Source organism: Rhinoderma darwinii, chromosome 1 (assembly GCF_050947455.1).
Source record: "Rhinoderma darwinii isolate aRhiDar2 chromosome 1, aRhiDar2.hap1, whole genome shotgun sequence".
Classification (NCBI taxonomy): domain Eukaryota; kingdom Metazoa; phylum Chordata; class Amphibia; order Anura; family Rhinodermatidae; genus Rhinoderma; species Rhinoderma darwinii.
Window position 1 is genome coordinate 355203282 of NC_134687.1, and position 19004 is coordinate 355222285.

At 40.6% G+C, this 19004-nt stretch overlaps 1 protein-coding gene across 1 annotated transcript in view; it reads left to right on the forward strand.

Moving 5' to 3' along the window:
- Positions 1-19004, forward strand: part of FREM1 (FRAS1 related extracellular matrix 1) — a 210583-nt gene that overhangs the window by 160323 nt on the left and 31256 nt on the right. Inside the window, exons 28-31 of the mRNA XM_075826720.1 lie at positions 1404-1533; positions 2020-2092; positions 11995-12144; positions 15080-15285. Of these exons, the coding sequence (XP_075682835.1) occupies positions 1404-1533; positions 2020-2092; positions 11995-12144; positions 15080-15285 (559 nt within the window). The remainder of the gene's footprint in view (positions 1-1403; positions 1534-2019; positions 2093-11994; positions 12145-15079; positions 15286-19004) is intronic.

Below are 19004 nucleotides of genomic sequence, written 5' to 3' on the forward strand. Positions count from 1 at the left end.
ATAGTGTTACGCACACTGGGTTTGTGGACCCACTAGGCCGCTCCGCGGGGAGGCAGCTGACCAGGTCACAGTCTATGTGAAAGTAAAATGGCAGATAGTAATGCTTGGGTACCTGAAATAGTCCGGGCGGTGGCTGTGGCTTCAGCACGGATAGAGGCAGGTGCGGCAAGTGGCGCCAGACGTGGCGGGCGGTATCCGATGAGCGGTAGACACTTGACGTGGCAGATGACACTTGACGTGGCAGATGGCACTTGATGTGGCAGATGGCACTTGACGTGGCAGAAGACACTTGACGAGGCAGCACGGGTAACAGCTGGAACGGGAGACACTAATGGATCATTTGCGAGACAGACTTGGAAAGACTAACAACGCTCAGGCAAGGATTAGAAGGCCAGGGGCCTTCTTATAGACCAGGAAATCGTGGCAGTTGATGATGATGATTTCCTAATTGCGCGCGCTGGCCCAGCCGGACGGAGCGGAAGTGAGTGCTGGTATCTCCTAAGAGGGAGACGGAGGCCAGCACTCACAGATCCATGGTTGCGGGCGTCGGGAGGTGAGTAAGGGTATGTTCACACGTAGTCAACCAAAACGTCTGAAAATCCAGAGCTGTTTTCAAGGGAAAACAGACCCTGCTTTTCAGACGTTTTTTTACCAACTCGCATTTTTCGCAGCGTTTTCACGCCGTTTTCGCTGCGTTTTTTACGTCCGTTTTTGGAGCTGTTTTCATTGGAGTCTATGAGAAAACAGCTCCAAAAACGTCCAAAGAAGTGTCCTGCACTTCTTTTGACGAGGCTGTATTTTTACGCGTCGTCGTTTGACAGCTGTCAAACGACGACGCGTAAATAACAGGTCGTCTGCACAGTACGTCGGCAAACCCATTCAAATGAATGGGCAGATGTTTGCCGACGTATTGGAGCCGTATTTTCAGACGTAAAACGAGGCATAATACGCCTCGTATACGTCTGAAATTTGGCCGTGTGAACATACCCTAAACCTGACGGCATGGGCGCTACAGATAGATAGATAGATAGATAGATAGATAGATAGATAGATAGATAGATAGATAGATAGATAGATAGATAGATAGATGATAGATATGAGATAGATAGATATTAGATAGATAGATAGATAGATAGATAGATAGATAGATAGATAGATAGATAGATAGATAGATAGATAGATAGATAGATAGATAGATAGATAGATATGAGATAGATAGATATGAGATAGATAGATAGATAGATAGATAGATAGATAGATAGATAGATAGACAGACAGACAGACAGACAGACATATGTTGTACTGGGAGTTCTGTTGTATACCTTACACCAGCCGATCAGTCAGCATGAGAGTACACGTGACCTGCAATTATTCCTTCAACGTGGTCTTTTAATTTTTCACAGTTTGGAAATAAAATGGTCTCGCATTGAGTTGCCCGAGGCCATATATGAGGTGTGTGAGACTGAAGCACTGGTGTCTTTGAAGATAACACGCTGGGGTAACTCTGTAGACTCTGCTTTTATTTCACTACAGGTAACAGACATAATTGTTCATTTCTCTGCTGATATGAAATGCATACTCAGGCTGTATGTTCTTATGCAATGCTTAAATATTCTGTTTGGAAAATGCAGCATATAGTTCATAGGATCATAACTATTTTGTGGTAAAGGCTTTAGTCTAATCAACAGTTCTTAACAAAGTTCTCACTGCATTGTGTAATGTCCGGTTTACACAGGATAATAATCGGGAATGAGCCTTCGCATGAACACTCATTTGCCCAATCATTGGCACGTGTAAAAGGGCCTTTAGGATGCCAATATAGCCAAGGCGGACAATGCCTGTAACGTTCAATAAAATATTTTATCCACATTCCTATCTACTTGAACTCCCACATCATTTTACAGACTAATTAGTAGATAAAGGGAACAGATATTTATATGGCCCGATCATTGGCCCGTGTAATAGCGCCTTTACACTCGGAAAAACCGAGAAGGACTAATTCAGTGTCTTTATTCAAAGGTGAATGGAGTAAGTGCTGTGGATGGAAAAGATTTTTCAACTAACCCTTCAAGACTTATCCAGTTTGATCCAGGTACGAAATACTTTTTAAACCACTTTGAGGGCATGTCTAGTCTTTAATCTTCCATACAATACACGTCAATGGAACCTGACGATTGTGAGGCTACATAGGCACTACTTACCTATGTCACAAATCACTCCTGCAGGAAGATCCTTCTCCTTGATTGGCTGACATGTAATGCTCCCTATCTTTTAAAAAAAATAGATTCTTCAGTAGTAATATGTTCCAGCTGCTGCAAAACATCATAAAACACACCTCAGATGCTGCAGATGTTCTTCGTGAAGAGGATGAGGGTGTTTCATATCAATTAATGGTGGACACAAATCTCCTAGCAGCAGTTTAGGTGTTTAATAAAAAGTACTATAAATTGTTAGGAATATTAGGAGTCACCTTAGAGTTCCATGATCTGCAGAAATGCACACAGTCCACGACCTTGTGCTTTTATATTGTCACAGAATTCATAATATTCTTATAATTTACAGCATTTTGTTCCATATGTTATTTCACAAAACACTCATGTAGCTATTAATTGGCGGATAAATATGTAACGACACAATCACATTAAAACTGTTATTCTCCATTGCCTAAAATGTTTACCAGACGACACGTATATTTTCCAAAATAAAAATCTCTTGTGAATATGGTCTGCAGTAGGTGGGAAACAACGTGACAATTCTTAAATACAAACAAATGACTTCCTGATTATGTTTGATTAGCTTGGGTGGTCAAAGTGGGACGAGTGGGCTTCAAACATCTACCAAACCAAGGTATAAGGTTTTCTTTAAGGCCATGTCTACGCGTTCAGAATTGTCAGGATTAAGGCGCGGATTTTGCAGCTAAATCCTGACAGTATCCGCTCACATTCTTCCAGCAATGGTTGTGAGTGGGTTATTTTATACCCTATTCACACACTCAGGAAAATATCCACACAGAATAATAAGCGCGCTGCAGATTTTAAAATCCACAGCATGCTCACTATTCTGCGCTGAAATGCTGCTGATTGGCTCAATTGAATTACAACGGTGTCAACTCATGTGCGGATCCGCTAGCCATTCCATGGCAGAAATCCGAGTGTCCGCTACAGATTTCTGCTGCAGATTTTCTTAAAAATCCACGCTCGATTGCCTAAGGCAAATCCATTACGTTTGAACATAGCCTTATAATGCACAGTCCCCATAGAAAATAAGATAACTGCAGTTTTTTGTATTTTTGTTCATAAATGTGAATCAGAGACTAAGGGTCCTATTAGACGGGCAGATATTCTTCATGAACAAGCAACGATGATTTAGTGAGTCTTTTACGTTCGAAATACGTTCTATTACACGTGACAATAATTGTTAACGATTTTTGCAGTTCAGTCTTTACTGCGATCGTTGCTCGTTCACCCACACCTCATCTCTGAACTTCTAACGACTGGAGGATTTATCGTTGGATGAGGAAATGTGGTGGCGACAAACGATAATCTTTTTACTCAGGTAGATGTTGGCGATCAACGGAAACCCAACGATTTATCGATCGATCGTTGCACTCTATTATACGTAGCGATTGTCTCTTATATTCGAACAATTATACAAAAATTTGTACAATAATCGCTAATAGGGCCTTATCAGTTTGGAAACCAATACAAACATAATAATATACGTATGTCTGCAAATTTATGTGTAAGCCCTTGTTTATCTACACAGCAGGGGACTAATGTGCTATAACAAAGCTTTATCTTAGTTACATTATACTTAATTAATTAGTGGTGAAACATAGTGATTTGCTGAGAGAATTTGGCATGTTTTTACATTTCTCAAACCTTACTAGTAGAGAGCCTTTGCTTTTGCCTGCCAACAGCCAGACTTTCTGTTTACTTCACGAGACAGAATTATCACTTTGGCTGTTGCACAGTTAAACACTTCACTGAACACATAAAGTTTTAGTAATAAAAATAATACAAACACATAATTACTAAATTAAGATAGGGCGCCAGAGTTGTTTAAGATTTCAGTAAATATTCATTAATATTATTTGTGCTGAACTTAATATTCACAAATGAGTGACCTGTCATTGGGAATATAGTCCTATATAAAAATACATATGCAAAGTTCATCCTGCGAGCTGCATGCAACCCGCAAGAAGGGGCTGTCGCAATATTTTTGCCCACTGGTTGCTCAGAATGGCAAGGCCGGCTATCAACAGAGTTTCTGGCTGAATTCACACACAGCATTTTTTTGTGTTTTGGGTGTTTTCGCAGCCTTTTTTGGCGTTTTTTTTCCCCAAAAACGCTGCATTCAGATGTTACTTGAGGCCCCATGCACATGGTCGTGCCCGTAATCACGGATTGCGATTGCAGGCACAGCTGGCCGTCAGTACATAGTATGGGAGCATGGCCCGTAAAATGCAAAAGAACGGGCATATTCCATAATTTTCAGAACATTTCTACAGCCCGGACAACTTTCCGTAAACAAACGGGAAGGTCTCCGTGCACAATAGAAGTGAATGGGTCCATAATTGTGTACCATAATTGTGTACCATAATTGCAGCCCGCAATTACGGATGTTTTTACGGTCGTGTGCATGGGGCCTTAAAGTCTATAGTAAAATATGAGACAACCTACATACAGTGTTTGGTTTGTGGCATTTTTATAGCGTTTCTTTGTGGATTTTTTTTCCCCCAAAACGCAGCATGCTCTAGTTATGGCATTTTTTCTAAAACTTTTTTCATAGGCCTCTCTTTAGGACTTTAAAAGTGGCATGAAAAACACATGTACAGAATGACACTAAATAAAAAACACCACCATATACAGCACACCATTTCGAAAAGCTTGAAACACATGGCGTTTTTTACATGCATTATAAAAAAAAAAAGTGTGTGTGTGTACGTGTGTGTGTGTGTGTGTGTGTGTGTACACGTGTGCGTGTGTACGTGTACCAGGCTGAAAATACTTTTTCCATGATGGCATATCAATAATATTGTGCAACATCCCTCACATTTTTAAAGATCTCAGCTTGCAGTTATTGAATGGGAACCTTAATTTTTTTTACTTGTAGATATTTTGAATATATCCTGTCATATTATAATCACACATAAAACTTTAATATCGACTGTAAAGTCTTCTATTAATTTAGAGTGAAGGTTTCTCATTCAATGACTACAAGCAGAGACCTTCAAAGCCATGAGAAATTGATACACAGAGTATATCTTTAAACTGCATGACACATTTACAGTATATTCTATAATAGCCATCTGAAGAACCTGTGTATAACCAAGTATATCTACAAGCAGAGTGTCCCTATTTTTAGGGATATAAACCGAACTTAATCATTGTTATTGGGGATCGAATAAGTGCCAAATGTTTAATAATTTAGGAAGGGAGTTCTCAAATACTATCTGACAGCATGCCAGTCCCGCATGAGTCTGTTAGAAATGTATGCCAGTGGGACGGCTGGAGAGCCAGATGTAACACTGTAATGTTTCATTTCCATCACATAAAAATACATCCAAGCAGACTGATGGGTAATTTGGTCAAATAAATTGATTCCGCTATTATTAAGAATGATTTCTCAACTATTAACTTACAGGATATATTTAATGGTAAAAAAAACAACTCACAATGACATGTAGTGGAATAGTTGCTGTTTATGGATTTATTAACTTTGATATATTATACTTGCGCTTGTATGATTATTTACATCAATACATAAATATGAGTTGCGATAAATCCATCTCTATAAACAAGAACTACTATGGCAATATAGTGAGAGCAGTAACATCCACCAGGCTGTATATTTCCTGTGACTTTTAAATATCCATATGTTCAACCCAGGATCCTGCCAAGAGGTCTCTGGCTTTCCATAAAATGAAAATGAGTTATGATGAAAGAAGAAGGCATGCAGAAGTTGGTTTATATATCCCGCATACTTAAACCTGCAGTGCTGGTAGACCAGGTTTACGAGATCTTGATGTCCACCAGAAATGGAGGACTGGCCTACAAGGTCAGAGTGGTTTCTCACCAACTCTAGTAACTCATCAAGAGCCCTGGCACCACTACAAAGCTTCAAACATGGTGGCATGAAACTATTACGATTTTCTGTCATATGTTTGGAGTGACGGCTGCCATTACTCTTGGAGCAGGCAGACAGGAAGATTTGGTGGCGCAGAGATAACAGTCACACTCAGGCCTAAATGGCACATGGTAGGTGGGGGTCTGTAACAGATTTTGCATTAGGGTCCAGGATCTGCAAGATATGCCTAGTGCAAAATCACAGGACTATTGCTGCTTTCACAAGGGGAATCCATTTATTTTACAAAACTTTTATCTGTATAGCTGCACTACTTAGAAATAACATAACAGAGCATTATGTTGCTTCATTTGGGATACGACCACTCTGTTGTTAAGCAGGGAACTTCCAACATACACTAACCTGACCTTTACTGGATGGTAAAGTTAAGTCACTATCTTGGAGAAACCAACTGATCTCTACCAAGAAAAATATGCGGACAAATTTCTTTTTGCCCCTCATAATGAAGGGGTTGCCTAGAATAAGAAAAAAACATGGCGGCTTTCTGCCCAAAACAGCACCACACCTTTCCATAGGTTGAGTGTGGTATTGCAGCTTAGCCCAATTGACTTCAATGAAGCTGAGCTACAATACCAGACAAAAGCCATGGACAGATGTTCTGATGTTTTTAGAAAAAAGCTGCCATTTTTTTGTCCTAATCCTGGGCAATGGCTTTCTAACTACCTACATTTCTGTTACCGCTGAAAGAGTGAAAAAATCTTTTTAAAGCACAATTCATAGCCAATAAAAAAATGAATCTGCATTTAAAATATAAAGAGAAGATTAATCAGTCGCAAAATATAATGAAGACTTTGAGCGGTCTACTTGAACCAAGGTTTTGCTTTTAGTAAAGATAGTGTATATTGTTACAGTTGTTACCTCTGAATGTTATGACTATAGACCTTACGGTTCAAATGTAACTGCGCCAATGTTATTAATAGGCTAGATACATCAGAACATGATCGTGAAAAAAGCCAAAGTAAATGTGTCATCCTTTTTTCGAGATCTGCTGCAGTTCTGTGAATTTAGTCTCTTGTTACTGAAAGAAACTCAGATAAAATGGCATTTGTTAATGAACTTCAAGATTGATGTATCCTATATAAAAAAAATACCATAGAAACATTTAAGTGCCATAGTCCAATCCGTATCGCGTGTGTAGCCAATGTGAGATTAGTAAAGTCCTTATTTTTGTAGCTGTAGCATAAGGTCATATTACACGGCCCGACGAGAGGCGTGTAAACGAGCGCCGATCAACGAGACATTTCACAAGGAGCTATTATCAGTAATGTTTGGGGACGAGTGCTCGTGACTACGATCGCTCGTCCCCATACATTTCTATCATGTGGGCAGCACATCTCCCTGTTTACACAGGGAGATGTGCCGCCCACAACGATAATATTTTAGACTGCGTAAACGATACAATCAGCCAATGAACGAGCGTTTGCTCATTTATCGGCTGATCATTTGTATATGAAAATCTGTAAGTTTTTAAAATGTTGTAATTAAATGAGCCAGACAGATGTGTAAGATATATTCTACACCTCTTGTGAAGAATAGACTACTACTTAGGCTACATCTATATGTACCTTTATTTGCCATTTGGTTGGTGAGCTCATATCTCGAAACCTGGAGCTGAAGAATTATGCTGTGTTTTTTTACACACCTATACACATACTGCACTGTGTATGGATGTGCTTCGTACATTTAAAGTGAATTAAAGGATTGCAGCTGAGTTTTTCTGATACAGAGCTCCAGATCAATTTCTTCCCATCACACAGCCGGAAACTTAATCCCTTCAGGACACAGCCCGTTTTGGCCTTGTGGACACAGACGATTTTTTTCAAATCTGACGTGTTACTTTATGTGGTAATAACTTTGGAATGCTTTTACCTATCCAAGCAATTCTGAGATTTTCTCGTGACATATTGTACTTTATGTTAGTGAAAAAATTTGGTCGATAAATTAAATATTTATTTGCCAAAATTAGCGCTTTTCTAAATTTAAATGTATGTGCTTGTAAAAGATAGTAATATCACACAAAACAGTTACTAGTTAATATTTCCCATATGTCTACTTTATGTTTGCATCGTTTTTTGAACATCCTTTTATTTTTCTAGGATGTTACAAGGCATCAATTTCTCACATTTTCAAGAAAATTCCAAAAGGTTATTTTTTCAGCGACCAGTTCAGTTCTGAAGTGCCTTTGATGGTTTTATATATTAGAAAGTCCCCATAAATCACCCCATTTTAAAAACTGCACCTCTTTCAGAAAGTGTGTTAACTCTTTAGGCGTTTCACAGGAATTAATGCAAAGTAGAGGTGAAATTTAAAATATATATATATATTTTTTTTGCCAAAATTCATTTGTAATACTTTCTTTTCTGTAACTCAGAAGGTTTTACCAGAGAAACGCAACTCAATATTTATTACCCAGATTCTGCAGTTTTTAGAAATATCCCTAGTGGGTGTAGTAATGAACTGAAACATAGACCTCAGAAAGGAAGGGAGCACCTAGTGGATTTTGGGGCCTCCTTTTTGTTTAGAATATATTTTAGCCACCTTGTCAGGTTTAAAGAGGTCTTGTGCTGCCAAAACAGTGGAAACCCCCAAAAAGTGACCCCATTTTGGAAACGACACCTCTTCAGGAATTTATCTAGGGGTATAGTTAGCATTTTGACCCCAAAAGCTTTTTGCTGAATTCATTTGAATTAGGGCTGTGAAGAAGAAAATCTACTTTTTTTCTGAAAAAACATTTTTACAAGGAATAAAGGACAAAAAGCACCCCAACATTTGCAAAGCAATTTCTCCTGATTACGGCAATACCCCATATGTGGTAATAAACTGCTGTTTAGACCCATGGCAGGGCTCAGAGGAGAGGGAGCGCTATTGGGAGCACAGATTTTGGTGGACTGGTTTTCGGGTGCCATGTCACGTTTACAGAACCACTGAGGTACCGGTACAGTGGAAACCCCCAAGAAGTGACCCCATTTTGGAGACTGCACCCCTCAAAGAATTAATCTAGGGATGTGATCACTTTTATGACCCCATAGTTTGTTTTTTTTTGCTGAATTTAGTGGAAATCTAGCATGAAAAATAAAATGTTCGATTTTTCACAAATGCTTCATTTATTGGACAGAATTTTCAGACACGGAGCATGTAAGTGAAGGAAAGCACCTCACCATTTATTGGGCTATTTCTTTTGAGTTCAGAAATACCCCCAAAGTGGTTTTAAATATGTTGTCTGGACACATAGCAGTCCCTGGAAGTGAATAAGCACCACAAGGATTTTGAGGCCTTATTTTTACTTGGATGATTTTTGGCCACAAGCATAGGCCCTAAAAAAAATTGTGCAGATCATACACATTTGTTAGAGTATTAGGTATTCTTCTAGAGGAATAATGAGAATTTTTAGTTTTGTTATACATTTTTTTTAAATGTCCAATTTTAAAAATGGGTAAAAGTCCAGAATGATAAAGGGAGGGGTGGGGGTTTTAAAAGTATTACATTTTTTAATCCAGGGAGGAATGGTAGATTCGGAAGCAGTCCTTCATGCAGAGTCCAGGTTTGGATGGACAAGTGTCGCACTGATATGTGGTATCCTTTCAGATACCCCTTTTTGTGCAGACACGGCACCTTTTTTGTGCCCTGCCTTTTTTCCTGTGGCAGGCACTTCACTTGGAAAGTGCTACCCAGGAACAATTCGGCAAACACTATATGAAGCAGCAGACGTTTCCCCCACCTCGTCTCCAAGTAAAAGAATTTTAATCTTCTTTGTTATATAGTGCCATCTGGACAAAGTACACTGCCAATTTTTTGTACCAAATTTATCTTTTTTGCATGGCACTATATGGTTTAACACCTGATCATTCAGGTCAACCCACCCCATAACTTTATTATATGCCTGAATGCACACAGGCTTCATTGTGGACGATGTGAATCCATATGTGGGGACAGGGGTGCAGCCGGTGTCATGTATTGATGTTAGCATACAGACATCTTTTTTTGTCCCTGTATTTCAGACACAGGACCCCATCCTGCAGCAATGCCCCGCTTTTGCCAATTTGTAGGGATTGGCCAATGATGGTCTTGGGAAGGTGCTTCTGGTTTTTTTGCACCGTCCCACACGCCACTTTTTTTTTGTCTAGAAGACATTTGAACAGGGGTAAACTTGTGTACCAGTTGTCCAAGTGCAACTTGTACCCCTGATCAAACAGTGGGTGCAGGAGGTCCCACGCTATCTTTCCAATTGTGGTCAGGATGGGGGGACAGTTTGGGGGCTGTATTGTCCTGTCCTTCCCCTCATAAATTCAGAAAGCATGTGTGTATTAGGTCTCTGATTCACACAGCTTATAGACCTTGATCCTGTATCTGGCGCGTTTATTGGGCAAATATTGGCGAAAATTCAGCCTGCCCTTGAAGTGCACCAGGGGTTCGTCAATTGAAATGTATTTTTTGGGGCGTAGATTTCTGAAAAATTTTGAGAAAAAATATTAACGAGGGGCCTAATTTTAAAAAGTCTATTGAAATTGGGGTCATCCTGAGGAAATAAAACCATTTTGAAAAAGTTGTTTACAGGCAGCCTTTCTATCTGCACATGAATTCCTGCCGCAGCAGTAAATTCTGGGATTTGGGGGGTGCAATTGTTTGGGGGTGACCAATCACTGCTGGCAGTTTCAGGGTCAGGCAGAACCTGGGCACTAACCCTCCTGCGACTACGAGGAGGTTCCTCGTAGTCGCGATCATGGCATATGCCTCTTCAGCGGTGTAACGTCTCGCTGCCATTTCGATTCGCTGTGCGATTCACAGCATGAGCAGATAAGAAATGAAGGGGAAGCAGCGCTCGGACAAGTGTACTGGTCCCTTCTAAACAGCTGATAAGTGGGGGTGCCGGGAGTCTCCACTGATCAGATATTGATGGCCTATCCTGAGGAAAAGCCATCAATTTCTTATGACCAGACAACCCATTTAAATAATTTAATCCTAGCTTGGAGCAGCCACCACTATGGGGAGCTTACTGCATATGCATTTATTATTGAGCCCAATCGGACCTGTAGAAGTACTGTACATATGCAGTAAGCTCCCCCTAGTTCTAGCTGCTGCAGACAGAATTATTTTATTTATCTTATAGCTACATAGTTCGTATGGTTGAAAAAAGATATATGTCCATCATGTTCAACCAGGGGAAGAGAAAGGATTTGGATAAAGCAAAGGGGAACATTTTAGAACTTTGAAAAAACTCAAAAAAAATAAATAAGGCATGAGCCAATCTGCCCTAAAAGTGAATATTTCCTTCCTGACATTCAGATGGGATCAACATTCAAACAAGAATCTATATATTTACATAATTATATGTCTATACATGAGATTTGGAGTTGTCTAACAGAAAAAGGAACTCCAACCCTAAAGATATATTATGATATGAATGAGCACAGAATTGTAGCTCTCTTTAGTTAAAAAATAAAGTAAAAATGGGGTTCAAAGTTGAACATTTACTTCATAAGTCTATGAAACAATCTACAGCTCAGGGACTGAATTGTAACTAGTGACAACATGCAATGTTGACTATTGTCTTGTCTCTTCAGTCAATCACTGTCTGGGTCGTAGCGATTTAATATCCTACTATGCAACTATAACTATACGATTGCATTTAATAGCATATCAAGGGTTAAATGAAACCGACCAGGGACTTCTGCAGGCGTGTTCTGTGACACGAGATAACAGCAGGAAAGCAATCAGATTTTTGCGAGCACAATGGCATCCATCGACTCGTCCCATCTAACTGCAGACATGCTAATTAATATATTTCCCTATCACCATGTTGTTTGAAATAGTAATTAAAAGAGTAATTGAAATGTTTACTTGTTGTAGGAGTGTCAACCAAGATGTGGAATATAGCAATTACCCAGGATGGATTAGAAGAGGACGATGAGACTTTTGAAGTGATTCTAAATTCTCCCGTGAATGCAGTTCTTGGCACTAATACAAGAGCTGTAGTGAAAATTGTGGACCCCAGAGGAGGTATTCTTTTTGATCTCCATTTTAAATACTGGAACAGTCTTTGCAAAAATTCTGCCCCCGTTTCAGTAATAAAATGTCACCAGTAATGATAACCTTCATAACAAAATAGGTGTTTCTTTTTAAATGTGGCTACAGCCATACTATAGCTATTTGTACAGTCTATTGGCGAAAACAACTGCATTTATTTTTGTGCGACATGTTTAGTGCTGTGCGGTATAAACCTCATTTGTAAAAGGCAAATTGAGCCACAGTTCAAGTTTTCTTAGTCGACAACAAATGCGCTGTTTTTTTTTAGAACATAGGTTTATTGTGCAGTGTAGCAGTGTCTGTATCATGTTGCAAAAAGTTCTAACATAGGGGATTTCATATCTTCGAGATAAAGATGTGGAGAAGCCATTTTTGGGGTTTTTGGGTTTGTTTCCAGATATATGGTTACTTTTGCCAATGATAAGAATGGACAAATATCTGTAAACTTAAGGGGGATTTCCAATCTTAGTCATTCATGGAGAGAGCCTTGCATGTGTGCGACCCTTTCTCCACTAGTCCCTGTCTGGATTCTGTGGCCAGCGGCCGCCGCAACAGACAACACGAGGGTTGGGAGACCCCAGCTCTCGACATAGTTATGGGTCCCAGGTGTGGGACTTGCATCTAGCCAACATTTATGGCTTTTCCTGTGGATATGCCAGAAATGTCTAAGATGGAAAAACCCCTTTAAAGTAAAACACCAGGTAAATTTTCATAATTATTAAAATGTAATGCAGCATAGCAGGCCTGTGAATTATATTACACTGGTCCCTCAGATGCAAGTTGCCAAGGTGGTCTGCACAATACAGATCCTTAACAACACAGAAATAAGAAAATGGCTGCATGTTACAGGGCTGTACAGAATTTGCTTAAATGTGCTCTGCAGCTATTGGCTGAAGCTGCTCCTCACAGGAGCTCCTCTTTTCCTGCTCTGCCCGCCCCCTACATTCACCCTGCACATTATGCTGGTAGTACTGAGCGCTCCGTTCTCCATTTCAAATGTTGGAGGGAGCAGCTAAAATGTAGCAGACAACTCTCAGTATTATCAGTATTATGTGGGCGGGCGACTTCTTCTATAGAACCCAGAAACATGCAGCCATTTTCTTATTTCCTGTGGTTTTAAAGATCTGTAGTGTATGGAACTCCTTGGAAACTTGTATTTAAAGGCAATGTGTTACCAGAAAAACATGTTTTTTTTTTTAATTAAACATTTAGTGTGTGGGTGATTAAAGGCAATGTGTTGCCAGAAAAACATGTTGTTTTTTTAAAATTAAACATTTAGTGTGTGGGTGATTAAACATTGTTCAAATTTTTTTTATTTTTTTCACGAGTCAGGAAATATTATAAATTAATTCTAATTTATAGTATTTCCCATTTCTGGTCACTAGATGGAGCTATTCCCAAAATTGCAGCATTGCAAAATTGGGTAAAAAGCCCTCGCTCTAGTGAGCTCTCAGCATCCCCCCCTCCTTTATCCTGGCTAGTGCCGGGATAAAGGAGGGGTTTGAACGGTCTAACCTCCTACACTGTGTGTCGCCATTTTTTGAGCTAACACACAGTGTAGTAGGTTTACATACAGTAGTAAACACACACAAACACGAACATACATTGAAATCTCTTACCTGCTCCTGCCGCCGCGGCTCCCTCCGGCCCGTCCGCTCCGTCCAAGTGCACAAGTCCGGAAGTAGTAATATTACTGTCCGGCCGCGACTTCCGGTCCACAGGAAAATGGCGCCGGACGGCGCCAATTTCAAGTTGGACTGTGTGGGAGCGGCGCATGCGCAGTTCCCACACAGATGCCGTACACACAAGTGAATGGGACGGGAGCCGTTCGTCGTCCCTATGGGACTGTGGCTGCCGTATTCCATGTCTGTATGTGTCGTTAATCGACACACACAGAAATGGAACAAAAAATGGCAGCCCCCATAGGGAAGAAAAAGTGTAAAAATAAGAAAAAGTAAAACACAAACACACAAATAAATATAAACGTTTTTAATAAAGCACTAACATCTTGAACATATGAAAAATTTTTCTGTGATGACACTGTTCCTTTAAGGACCAGAGTAATAGAAAGTTACATGACCCTAGTAGCTTCATCTTTAATAGCTATGAATATTTGCCTGGAATTTCACTTTAAGGGTATGTTCACACGGCAACGCCAATTACGTCTGAAATTACCGAACTGTTTCAGGCGAAAACAGCTCCTGAATTTTAGAAGTTTTGACAAGTGCACGCGTTTTTCGTGGCGTCTTTTACGGACGTAATTGGAGCTGGTTTTCATTGGAGTCAATGAAAAACAGCTCCAATTACGTCCCAAGAAGTGACATGCACTTCTTTGAGGCGGGCGTCTTTTTACGTGCCGTCTTTTGACAGCGGCGCGTAAAAAAAAAAGCCCATCTGCACAGAACACCGTAAGACCCATTGAATTACATCGGCAGATGTTTGCAGACGGTTTGGAGCCATTTTTTCGGCCCTAATTCGAGGCATAAAACGCCTGAATTCTGTCCGTAAATAGGGCGTGTGAACATACCCTTACTGCTAGAGCAAGATTTATGAAGCTAGGAATGTTTAGCTACACATTTGCAACCTCTATATAAATATTGAGGTTTATATTAGAGTGGGAACTTTGGAAGCAGTCCCTACCCTGGTTACAATGTAAATTGCTTTAGCATCAGAAAACCCAGCACTGATTTCCAGCAAAGAACTGCAATACAATGCGGCAGACAGAAATTATAATTCATTATGAAATTCTTCTAATGAAAGTTATCGTAGTAGTTTTTGTGTTAACATGTTTCTTGGATTTGCTTTATGAAGGTTAGCTATTCTTAAGAGTTAGTTTTTGAATATGTTTCTATGACTGTTTGATAATCGGCACATATCAGGTCCAATTTATACTGTCCTTTTATTGTAGGAATTTGCCATTTAGGAAAGGTGAAAGGTATTGGCAAAAACTGCACCAACAAGCCAGTACACTTAAAATGTAGCCATGACCTGGAAGAATCTCTACTTCCTGATATAAAAGGGGCACAAGAAATAATCAGAGGAGACGGACCAGAAGAATTTAGCCCCATACAGAATGGAAAGAAAAGACTCCGGCTTATTGGAAATGGAAAATCAGTAAGTGAAATCTGTGCACATGTCTATAATGGATTAAATTATTATGGATAACTAGAATTTTCACAATCGTGCAAAGAATTATAGGAGATGGAATAGAGGCAGTTGGACAATGTCTTATTGGTGTTCACTGATTATTATTGTAGACAGTAGTTAAAATAAGTACTTTGAGATGTTTCTGTGCTCACATGCACTGCCAACTCTCCATTCCACCTGCGGCTGGATGCGGCTTGCCTGGTGAACATTCATTTTCCCAAAACGTGGAGGTCCCAGAGGTTACATCCCACCTATCAAATATTTATGGCATATCCTGTGGATGTCCCTTATAATTTTCTGGTGCGAAAACCCACAGCTATTTGATACAATTTAAATTCTATGTTTCTTCCATGTCGCTAAACCCGTGGTCCCCTGCCATGTATTGTTTTAATCGTAGCATGATGGTGTGTCACGCATGAACATGTAATTCACAGTTAGCCAATTGCTGGCCGCAGGGCTAAGGTCAGTATTTATGTGGTATTGGCTGCATACTAATACAACAGAATTTTAATAGTAACCATAATACAGTTTGATATTTTTAGTTACTTCTACCAGGGGCTTATTGATAGGAGTCTGAAAACTCCACAATTGCTACATCATTTTAAGTCATTATTTTAAATAAATAACATTTTGTGGTGTGTTCAATTGTAATATTTGTAAAAAAAACTACCTCTTTACTCCATCAAACCTATATGGTATAGTAGTGTATACTATAAAAATAATCTTGTGTTCATAACACTATAAAAGTTGGACACAACATGCAATTTCCACAGAGACTGGAACATGGTATGACAAATTTTAATAGGGACCCAGGGGAAATGTTTGACTTACACGCTAATTATATGAGATAATGCCTAAATGTGGCAATATGATTTGGAATGCCCAGCACCCAAAGAATAAAATTACTTCCAATTATCCATAGACGCATCGAAGATTGCCTTAGGCGCTTAATGACAAGGGCCCGTTTACTCTTAAACAGAACACCCAAATGTTGTAAATCTGCTGGCATCTTACAGACCATTAATTCTAGTTCTGCACAACCTGCAAATGTAAATCTCATTGCCTATTTATACCTGGATACTTATTGCACAGCATAGTAAAATATGGACAATGGTGTACAGTTAGGTCCTGAATTATTTGGACAGTGACATAAGTTTTGGCATTTTAGCTGTTTACCAAAACATTTTGAATATACAGTTAAATAATCAATATGGGCTTAAATTGCAGTCTCTCAGCTTTAATTTGAGGGTATTCACATCCTAATTTGAGGAATGGTTTAGGAATTACAGCTCTTTAATATGTAGCTGCCTCAAAGGTAATTGGACAATTATCTCAAAAGCAATTTAATGTGCTGCATGAGCTATTCCCTCGTTAATCCATCTTCAATTAAGCAGGCAAAAGGTCTAGAGTTTATTCCAGGTGTAGCATTTGCATTTGGAAGCTGTTGCTGTGAACCCACAACATGAGGTCAAAGGAGATCTCAATGCAAGTGAAAGAGACCAACGTTAGGCTGAAAAAAATGAAGAAATCCATCGGAGACATTGCAGAAAAATAAGGAGTGGCCAAATCAATAGTTTGGTACATTCTTGAAAAAAAAAAAAAAAGAGTGCACTGGTGATCTCGTGAACTCCAAAAGGCCTGAACATCCACGGAAGACAACAGTGGTGAATGATCACAGAATCCTTTCCATGGTGAAGAAAAACCCTTTCACAACATCTACCCAAGTGAACACTCTCTTGGAAGTAGGTGTGTCGGTATCTAAGTCTACCATAAAGAGAAGACTTCATCAGAGCAAATACAGAGGGTTCACCACAAGGTGCAAACCATTAATCGGCCTCAAAAATAGAGTTGACATGAGGATCCGGGAACGTTTCCAAGAGGTTCTCCGGGAGAGAGAACTTCCCAGGCTGGATTCTGCTGTCCCGCAATCCCCCTCAGTCATTCCACCAAAGGATTCTATGCAGAGGAATTATGTCAAGTTGTCTACCCAGGAGAGTCAACGCAGACGCACTTCTGGATTTTGTTTGTATTGCGGCCATGGAGGCCATATTGTGCGTCTGTGTCCCCAGAAGCCAGAGAGACCCCCTTGCCTAGGATTGGTTGGAGAGACAACCCTAGGTGGAACGGAACTTAACAGAGCATTCGGTTCCAAATTGACTATTCCTGTGACCCTAGTATCCGGCGACAGGACGCATCAAGTCTCTCTGCCTATCTTGACTCTGGCTCAGCTGCAAATTTCATCCAGAAAGAGCTAGTGGATCATCTTCAGCTGCCCACAGTCCCCCTGTAGACATCTTTAGCTGTTGCCTCAGTTAATGGACTGCCTCTGCCTGATCCCATCATTTCTAAGACCAAGCCGTTGAAGCTCCAGGTTGGATTCCTGCATTTCGAATTAATTTCTTTCCTTGTTTTGCCCAAGGCCATCAACCCTGTTCTGCTGGGCCTGCCTTGGCTTCGACTACATGCCCCAGTCCAGGACTGGAATTCTGGAGAGGTTCTCCAATGGGGTTCCAAGTGCCATGGTCGTTGTCTGTTGCAGATCAATCCTGCCAAGCCTCCTCTGCCTCAGTCATTGGCGGGACTGCCTCCCCAATGTGCTCAGTATGCAGATGTTTTCAGCAAAAGGGAGGCTGAGACGCTGCCTCCACATCGGACTTATGACTGCCCCATTGAACTGGTTCCTAATGCCTCTCTCCCCCGTGGACGGGTATATCCTCTCTCCTTGCCAGAGTCTCTATCCATGTCGGCCTATATCAAGGAGAATCTGGAGAGGGGTTTCATACGAAAGTCTTCCTCCCCGGCCGGGGCTGGATTCTTCTTCGTTAAAAAGAAGGACGGATCCCTTCGTCCCTGCATTGACTACAGGGGCCTCAACCTGATCACAGTCAAGAACAAATACCCGTTTCCACTCATTTCTGAGCTGTTTGATCGCATACGAGGAGCCAACATTTTTTCTAAGCTAGACCTGCGGGGGGCTTACAATCTAGTCCGGATTCGCCAGGGTGATGAATGGAAGACGGCTTTTAACACCCGGGACGGGCACTACGAATACCTGGTGATGCCCTTCGGACTGAGTAACGCTCCTGCAGTGTTTCAGGAGTTCGTTAACGATATCTTCCGAGATCTACTCTATGTCTGTGTTGTTGTTTATCTCGATGATATTTTGATTTTCTCCCCAGATCAGACGACTCATCGGAGGCATGTCCGTCAGGTTCTACTACGATTAAGGGAGAATCATTTATACGCCAAGCTGGAGAAGTGCGTCTTTGAGAAGAGTTCTCTGCCCTTCCTGGGCTACGTCATCTCGGATCAAGGCCTCAAGATGGATGCGGAGAAAGTGAAAGCTGTCCTGGAGTGGCCACGTCCTCAAGGCTTAAGGGCCATACAGCGGTTCCTGGGATTCGCCAATTTCTACCGGCAGTTTATTCCTAACTTCTCTTCTCTGACGGCCCGCATCTCGTCCCTTACCAAGAAGGGTGTGAACGCCAAAGTGTGGACTCCAGAGGCAGAGTCCGCATTTATTAGCCTCAAGAGAGCCTTCACTTCAGCCTCGATCCTCCATCATCCTGACGTATCTCGGCAGTTCTCTCTGGAAGTGGACGCTTCCACTGATGGTGCAGGTGCACATCTGTTCCAGAGGAGCTCCAAAGGAAAGGCAGTGGTATGTGGCTACTACTCAAGACTGT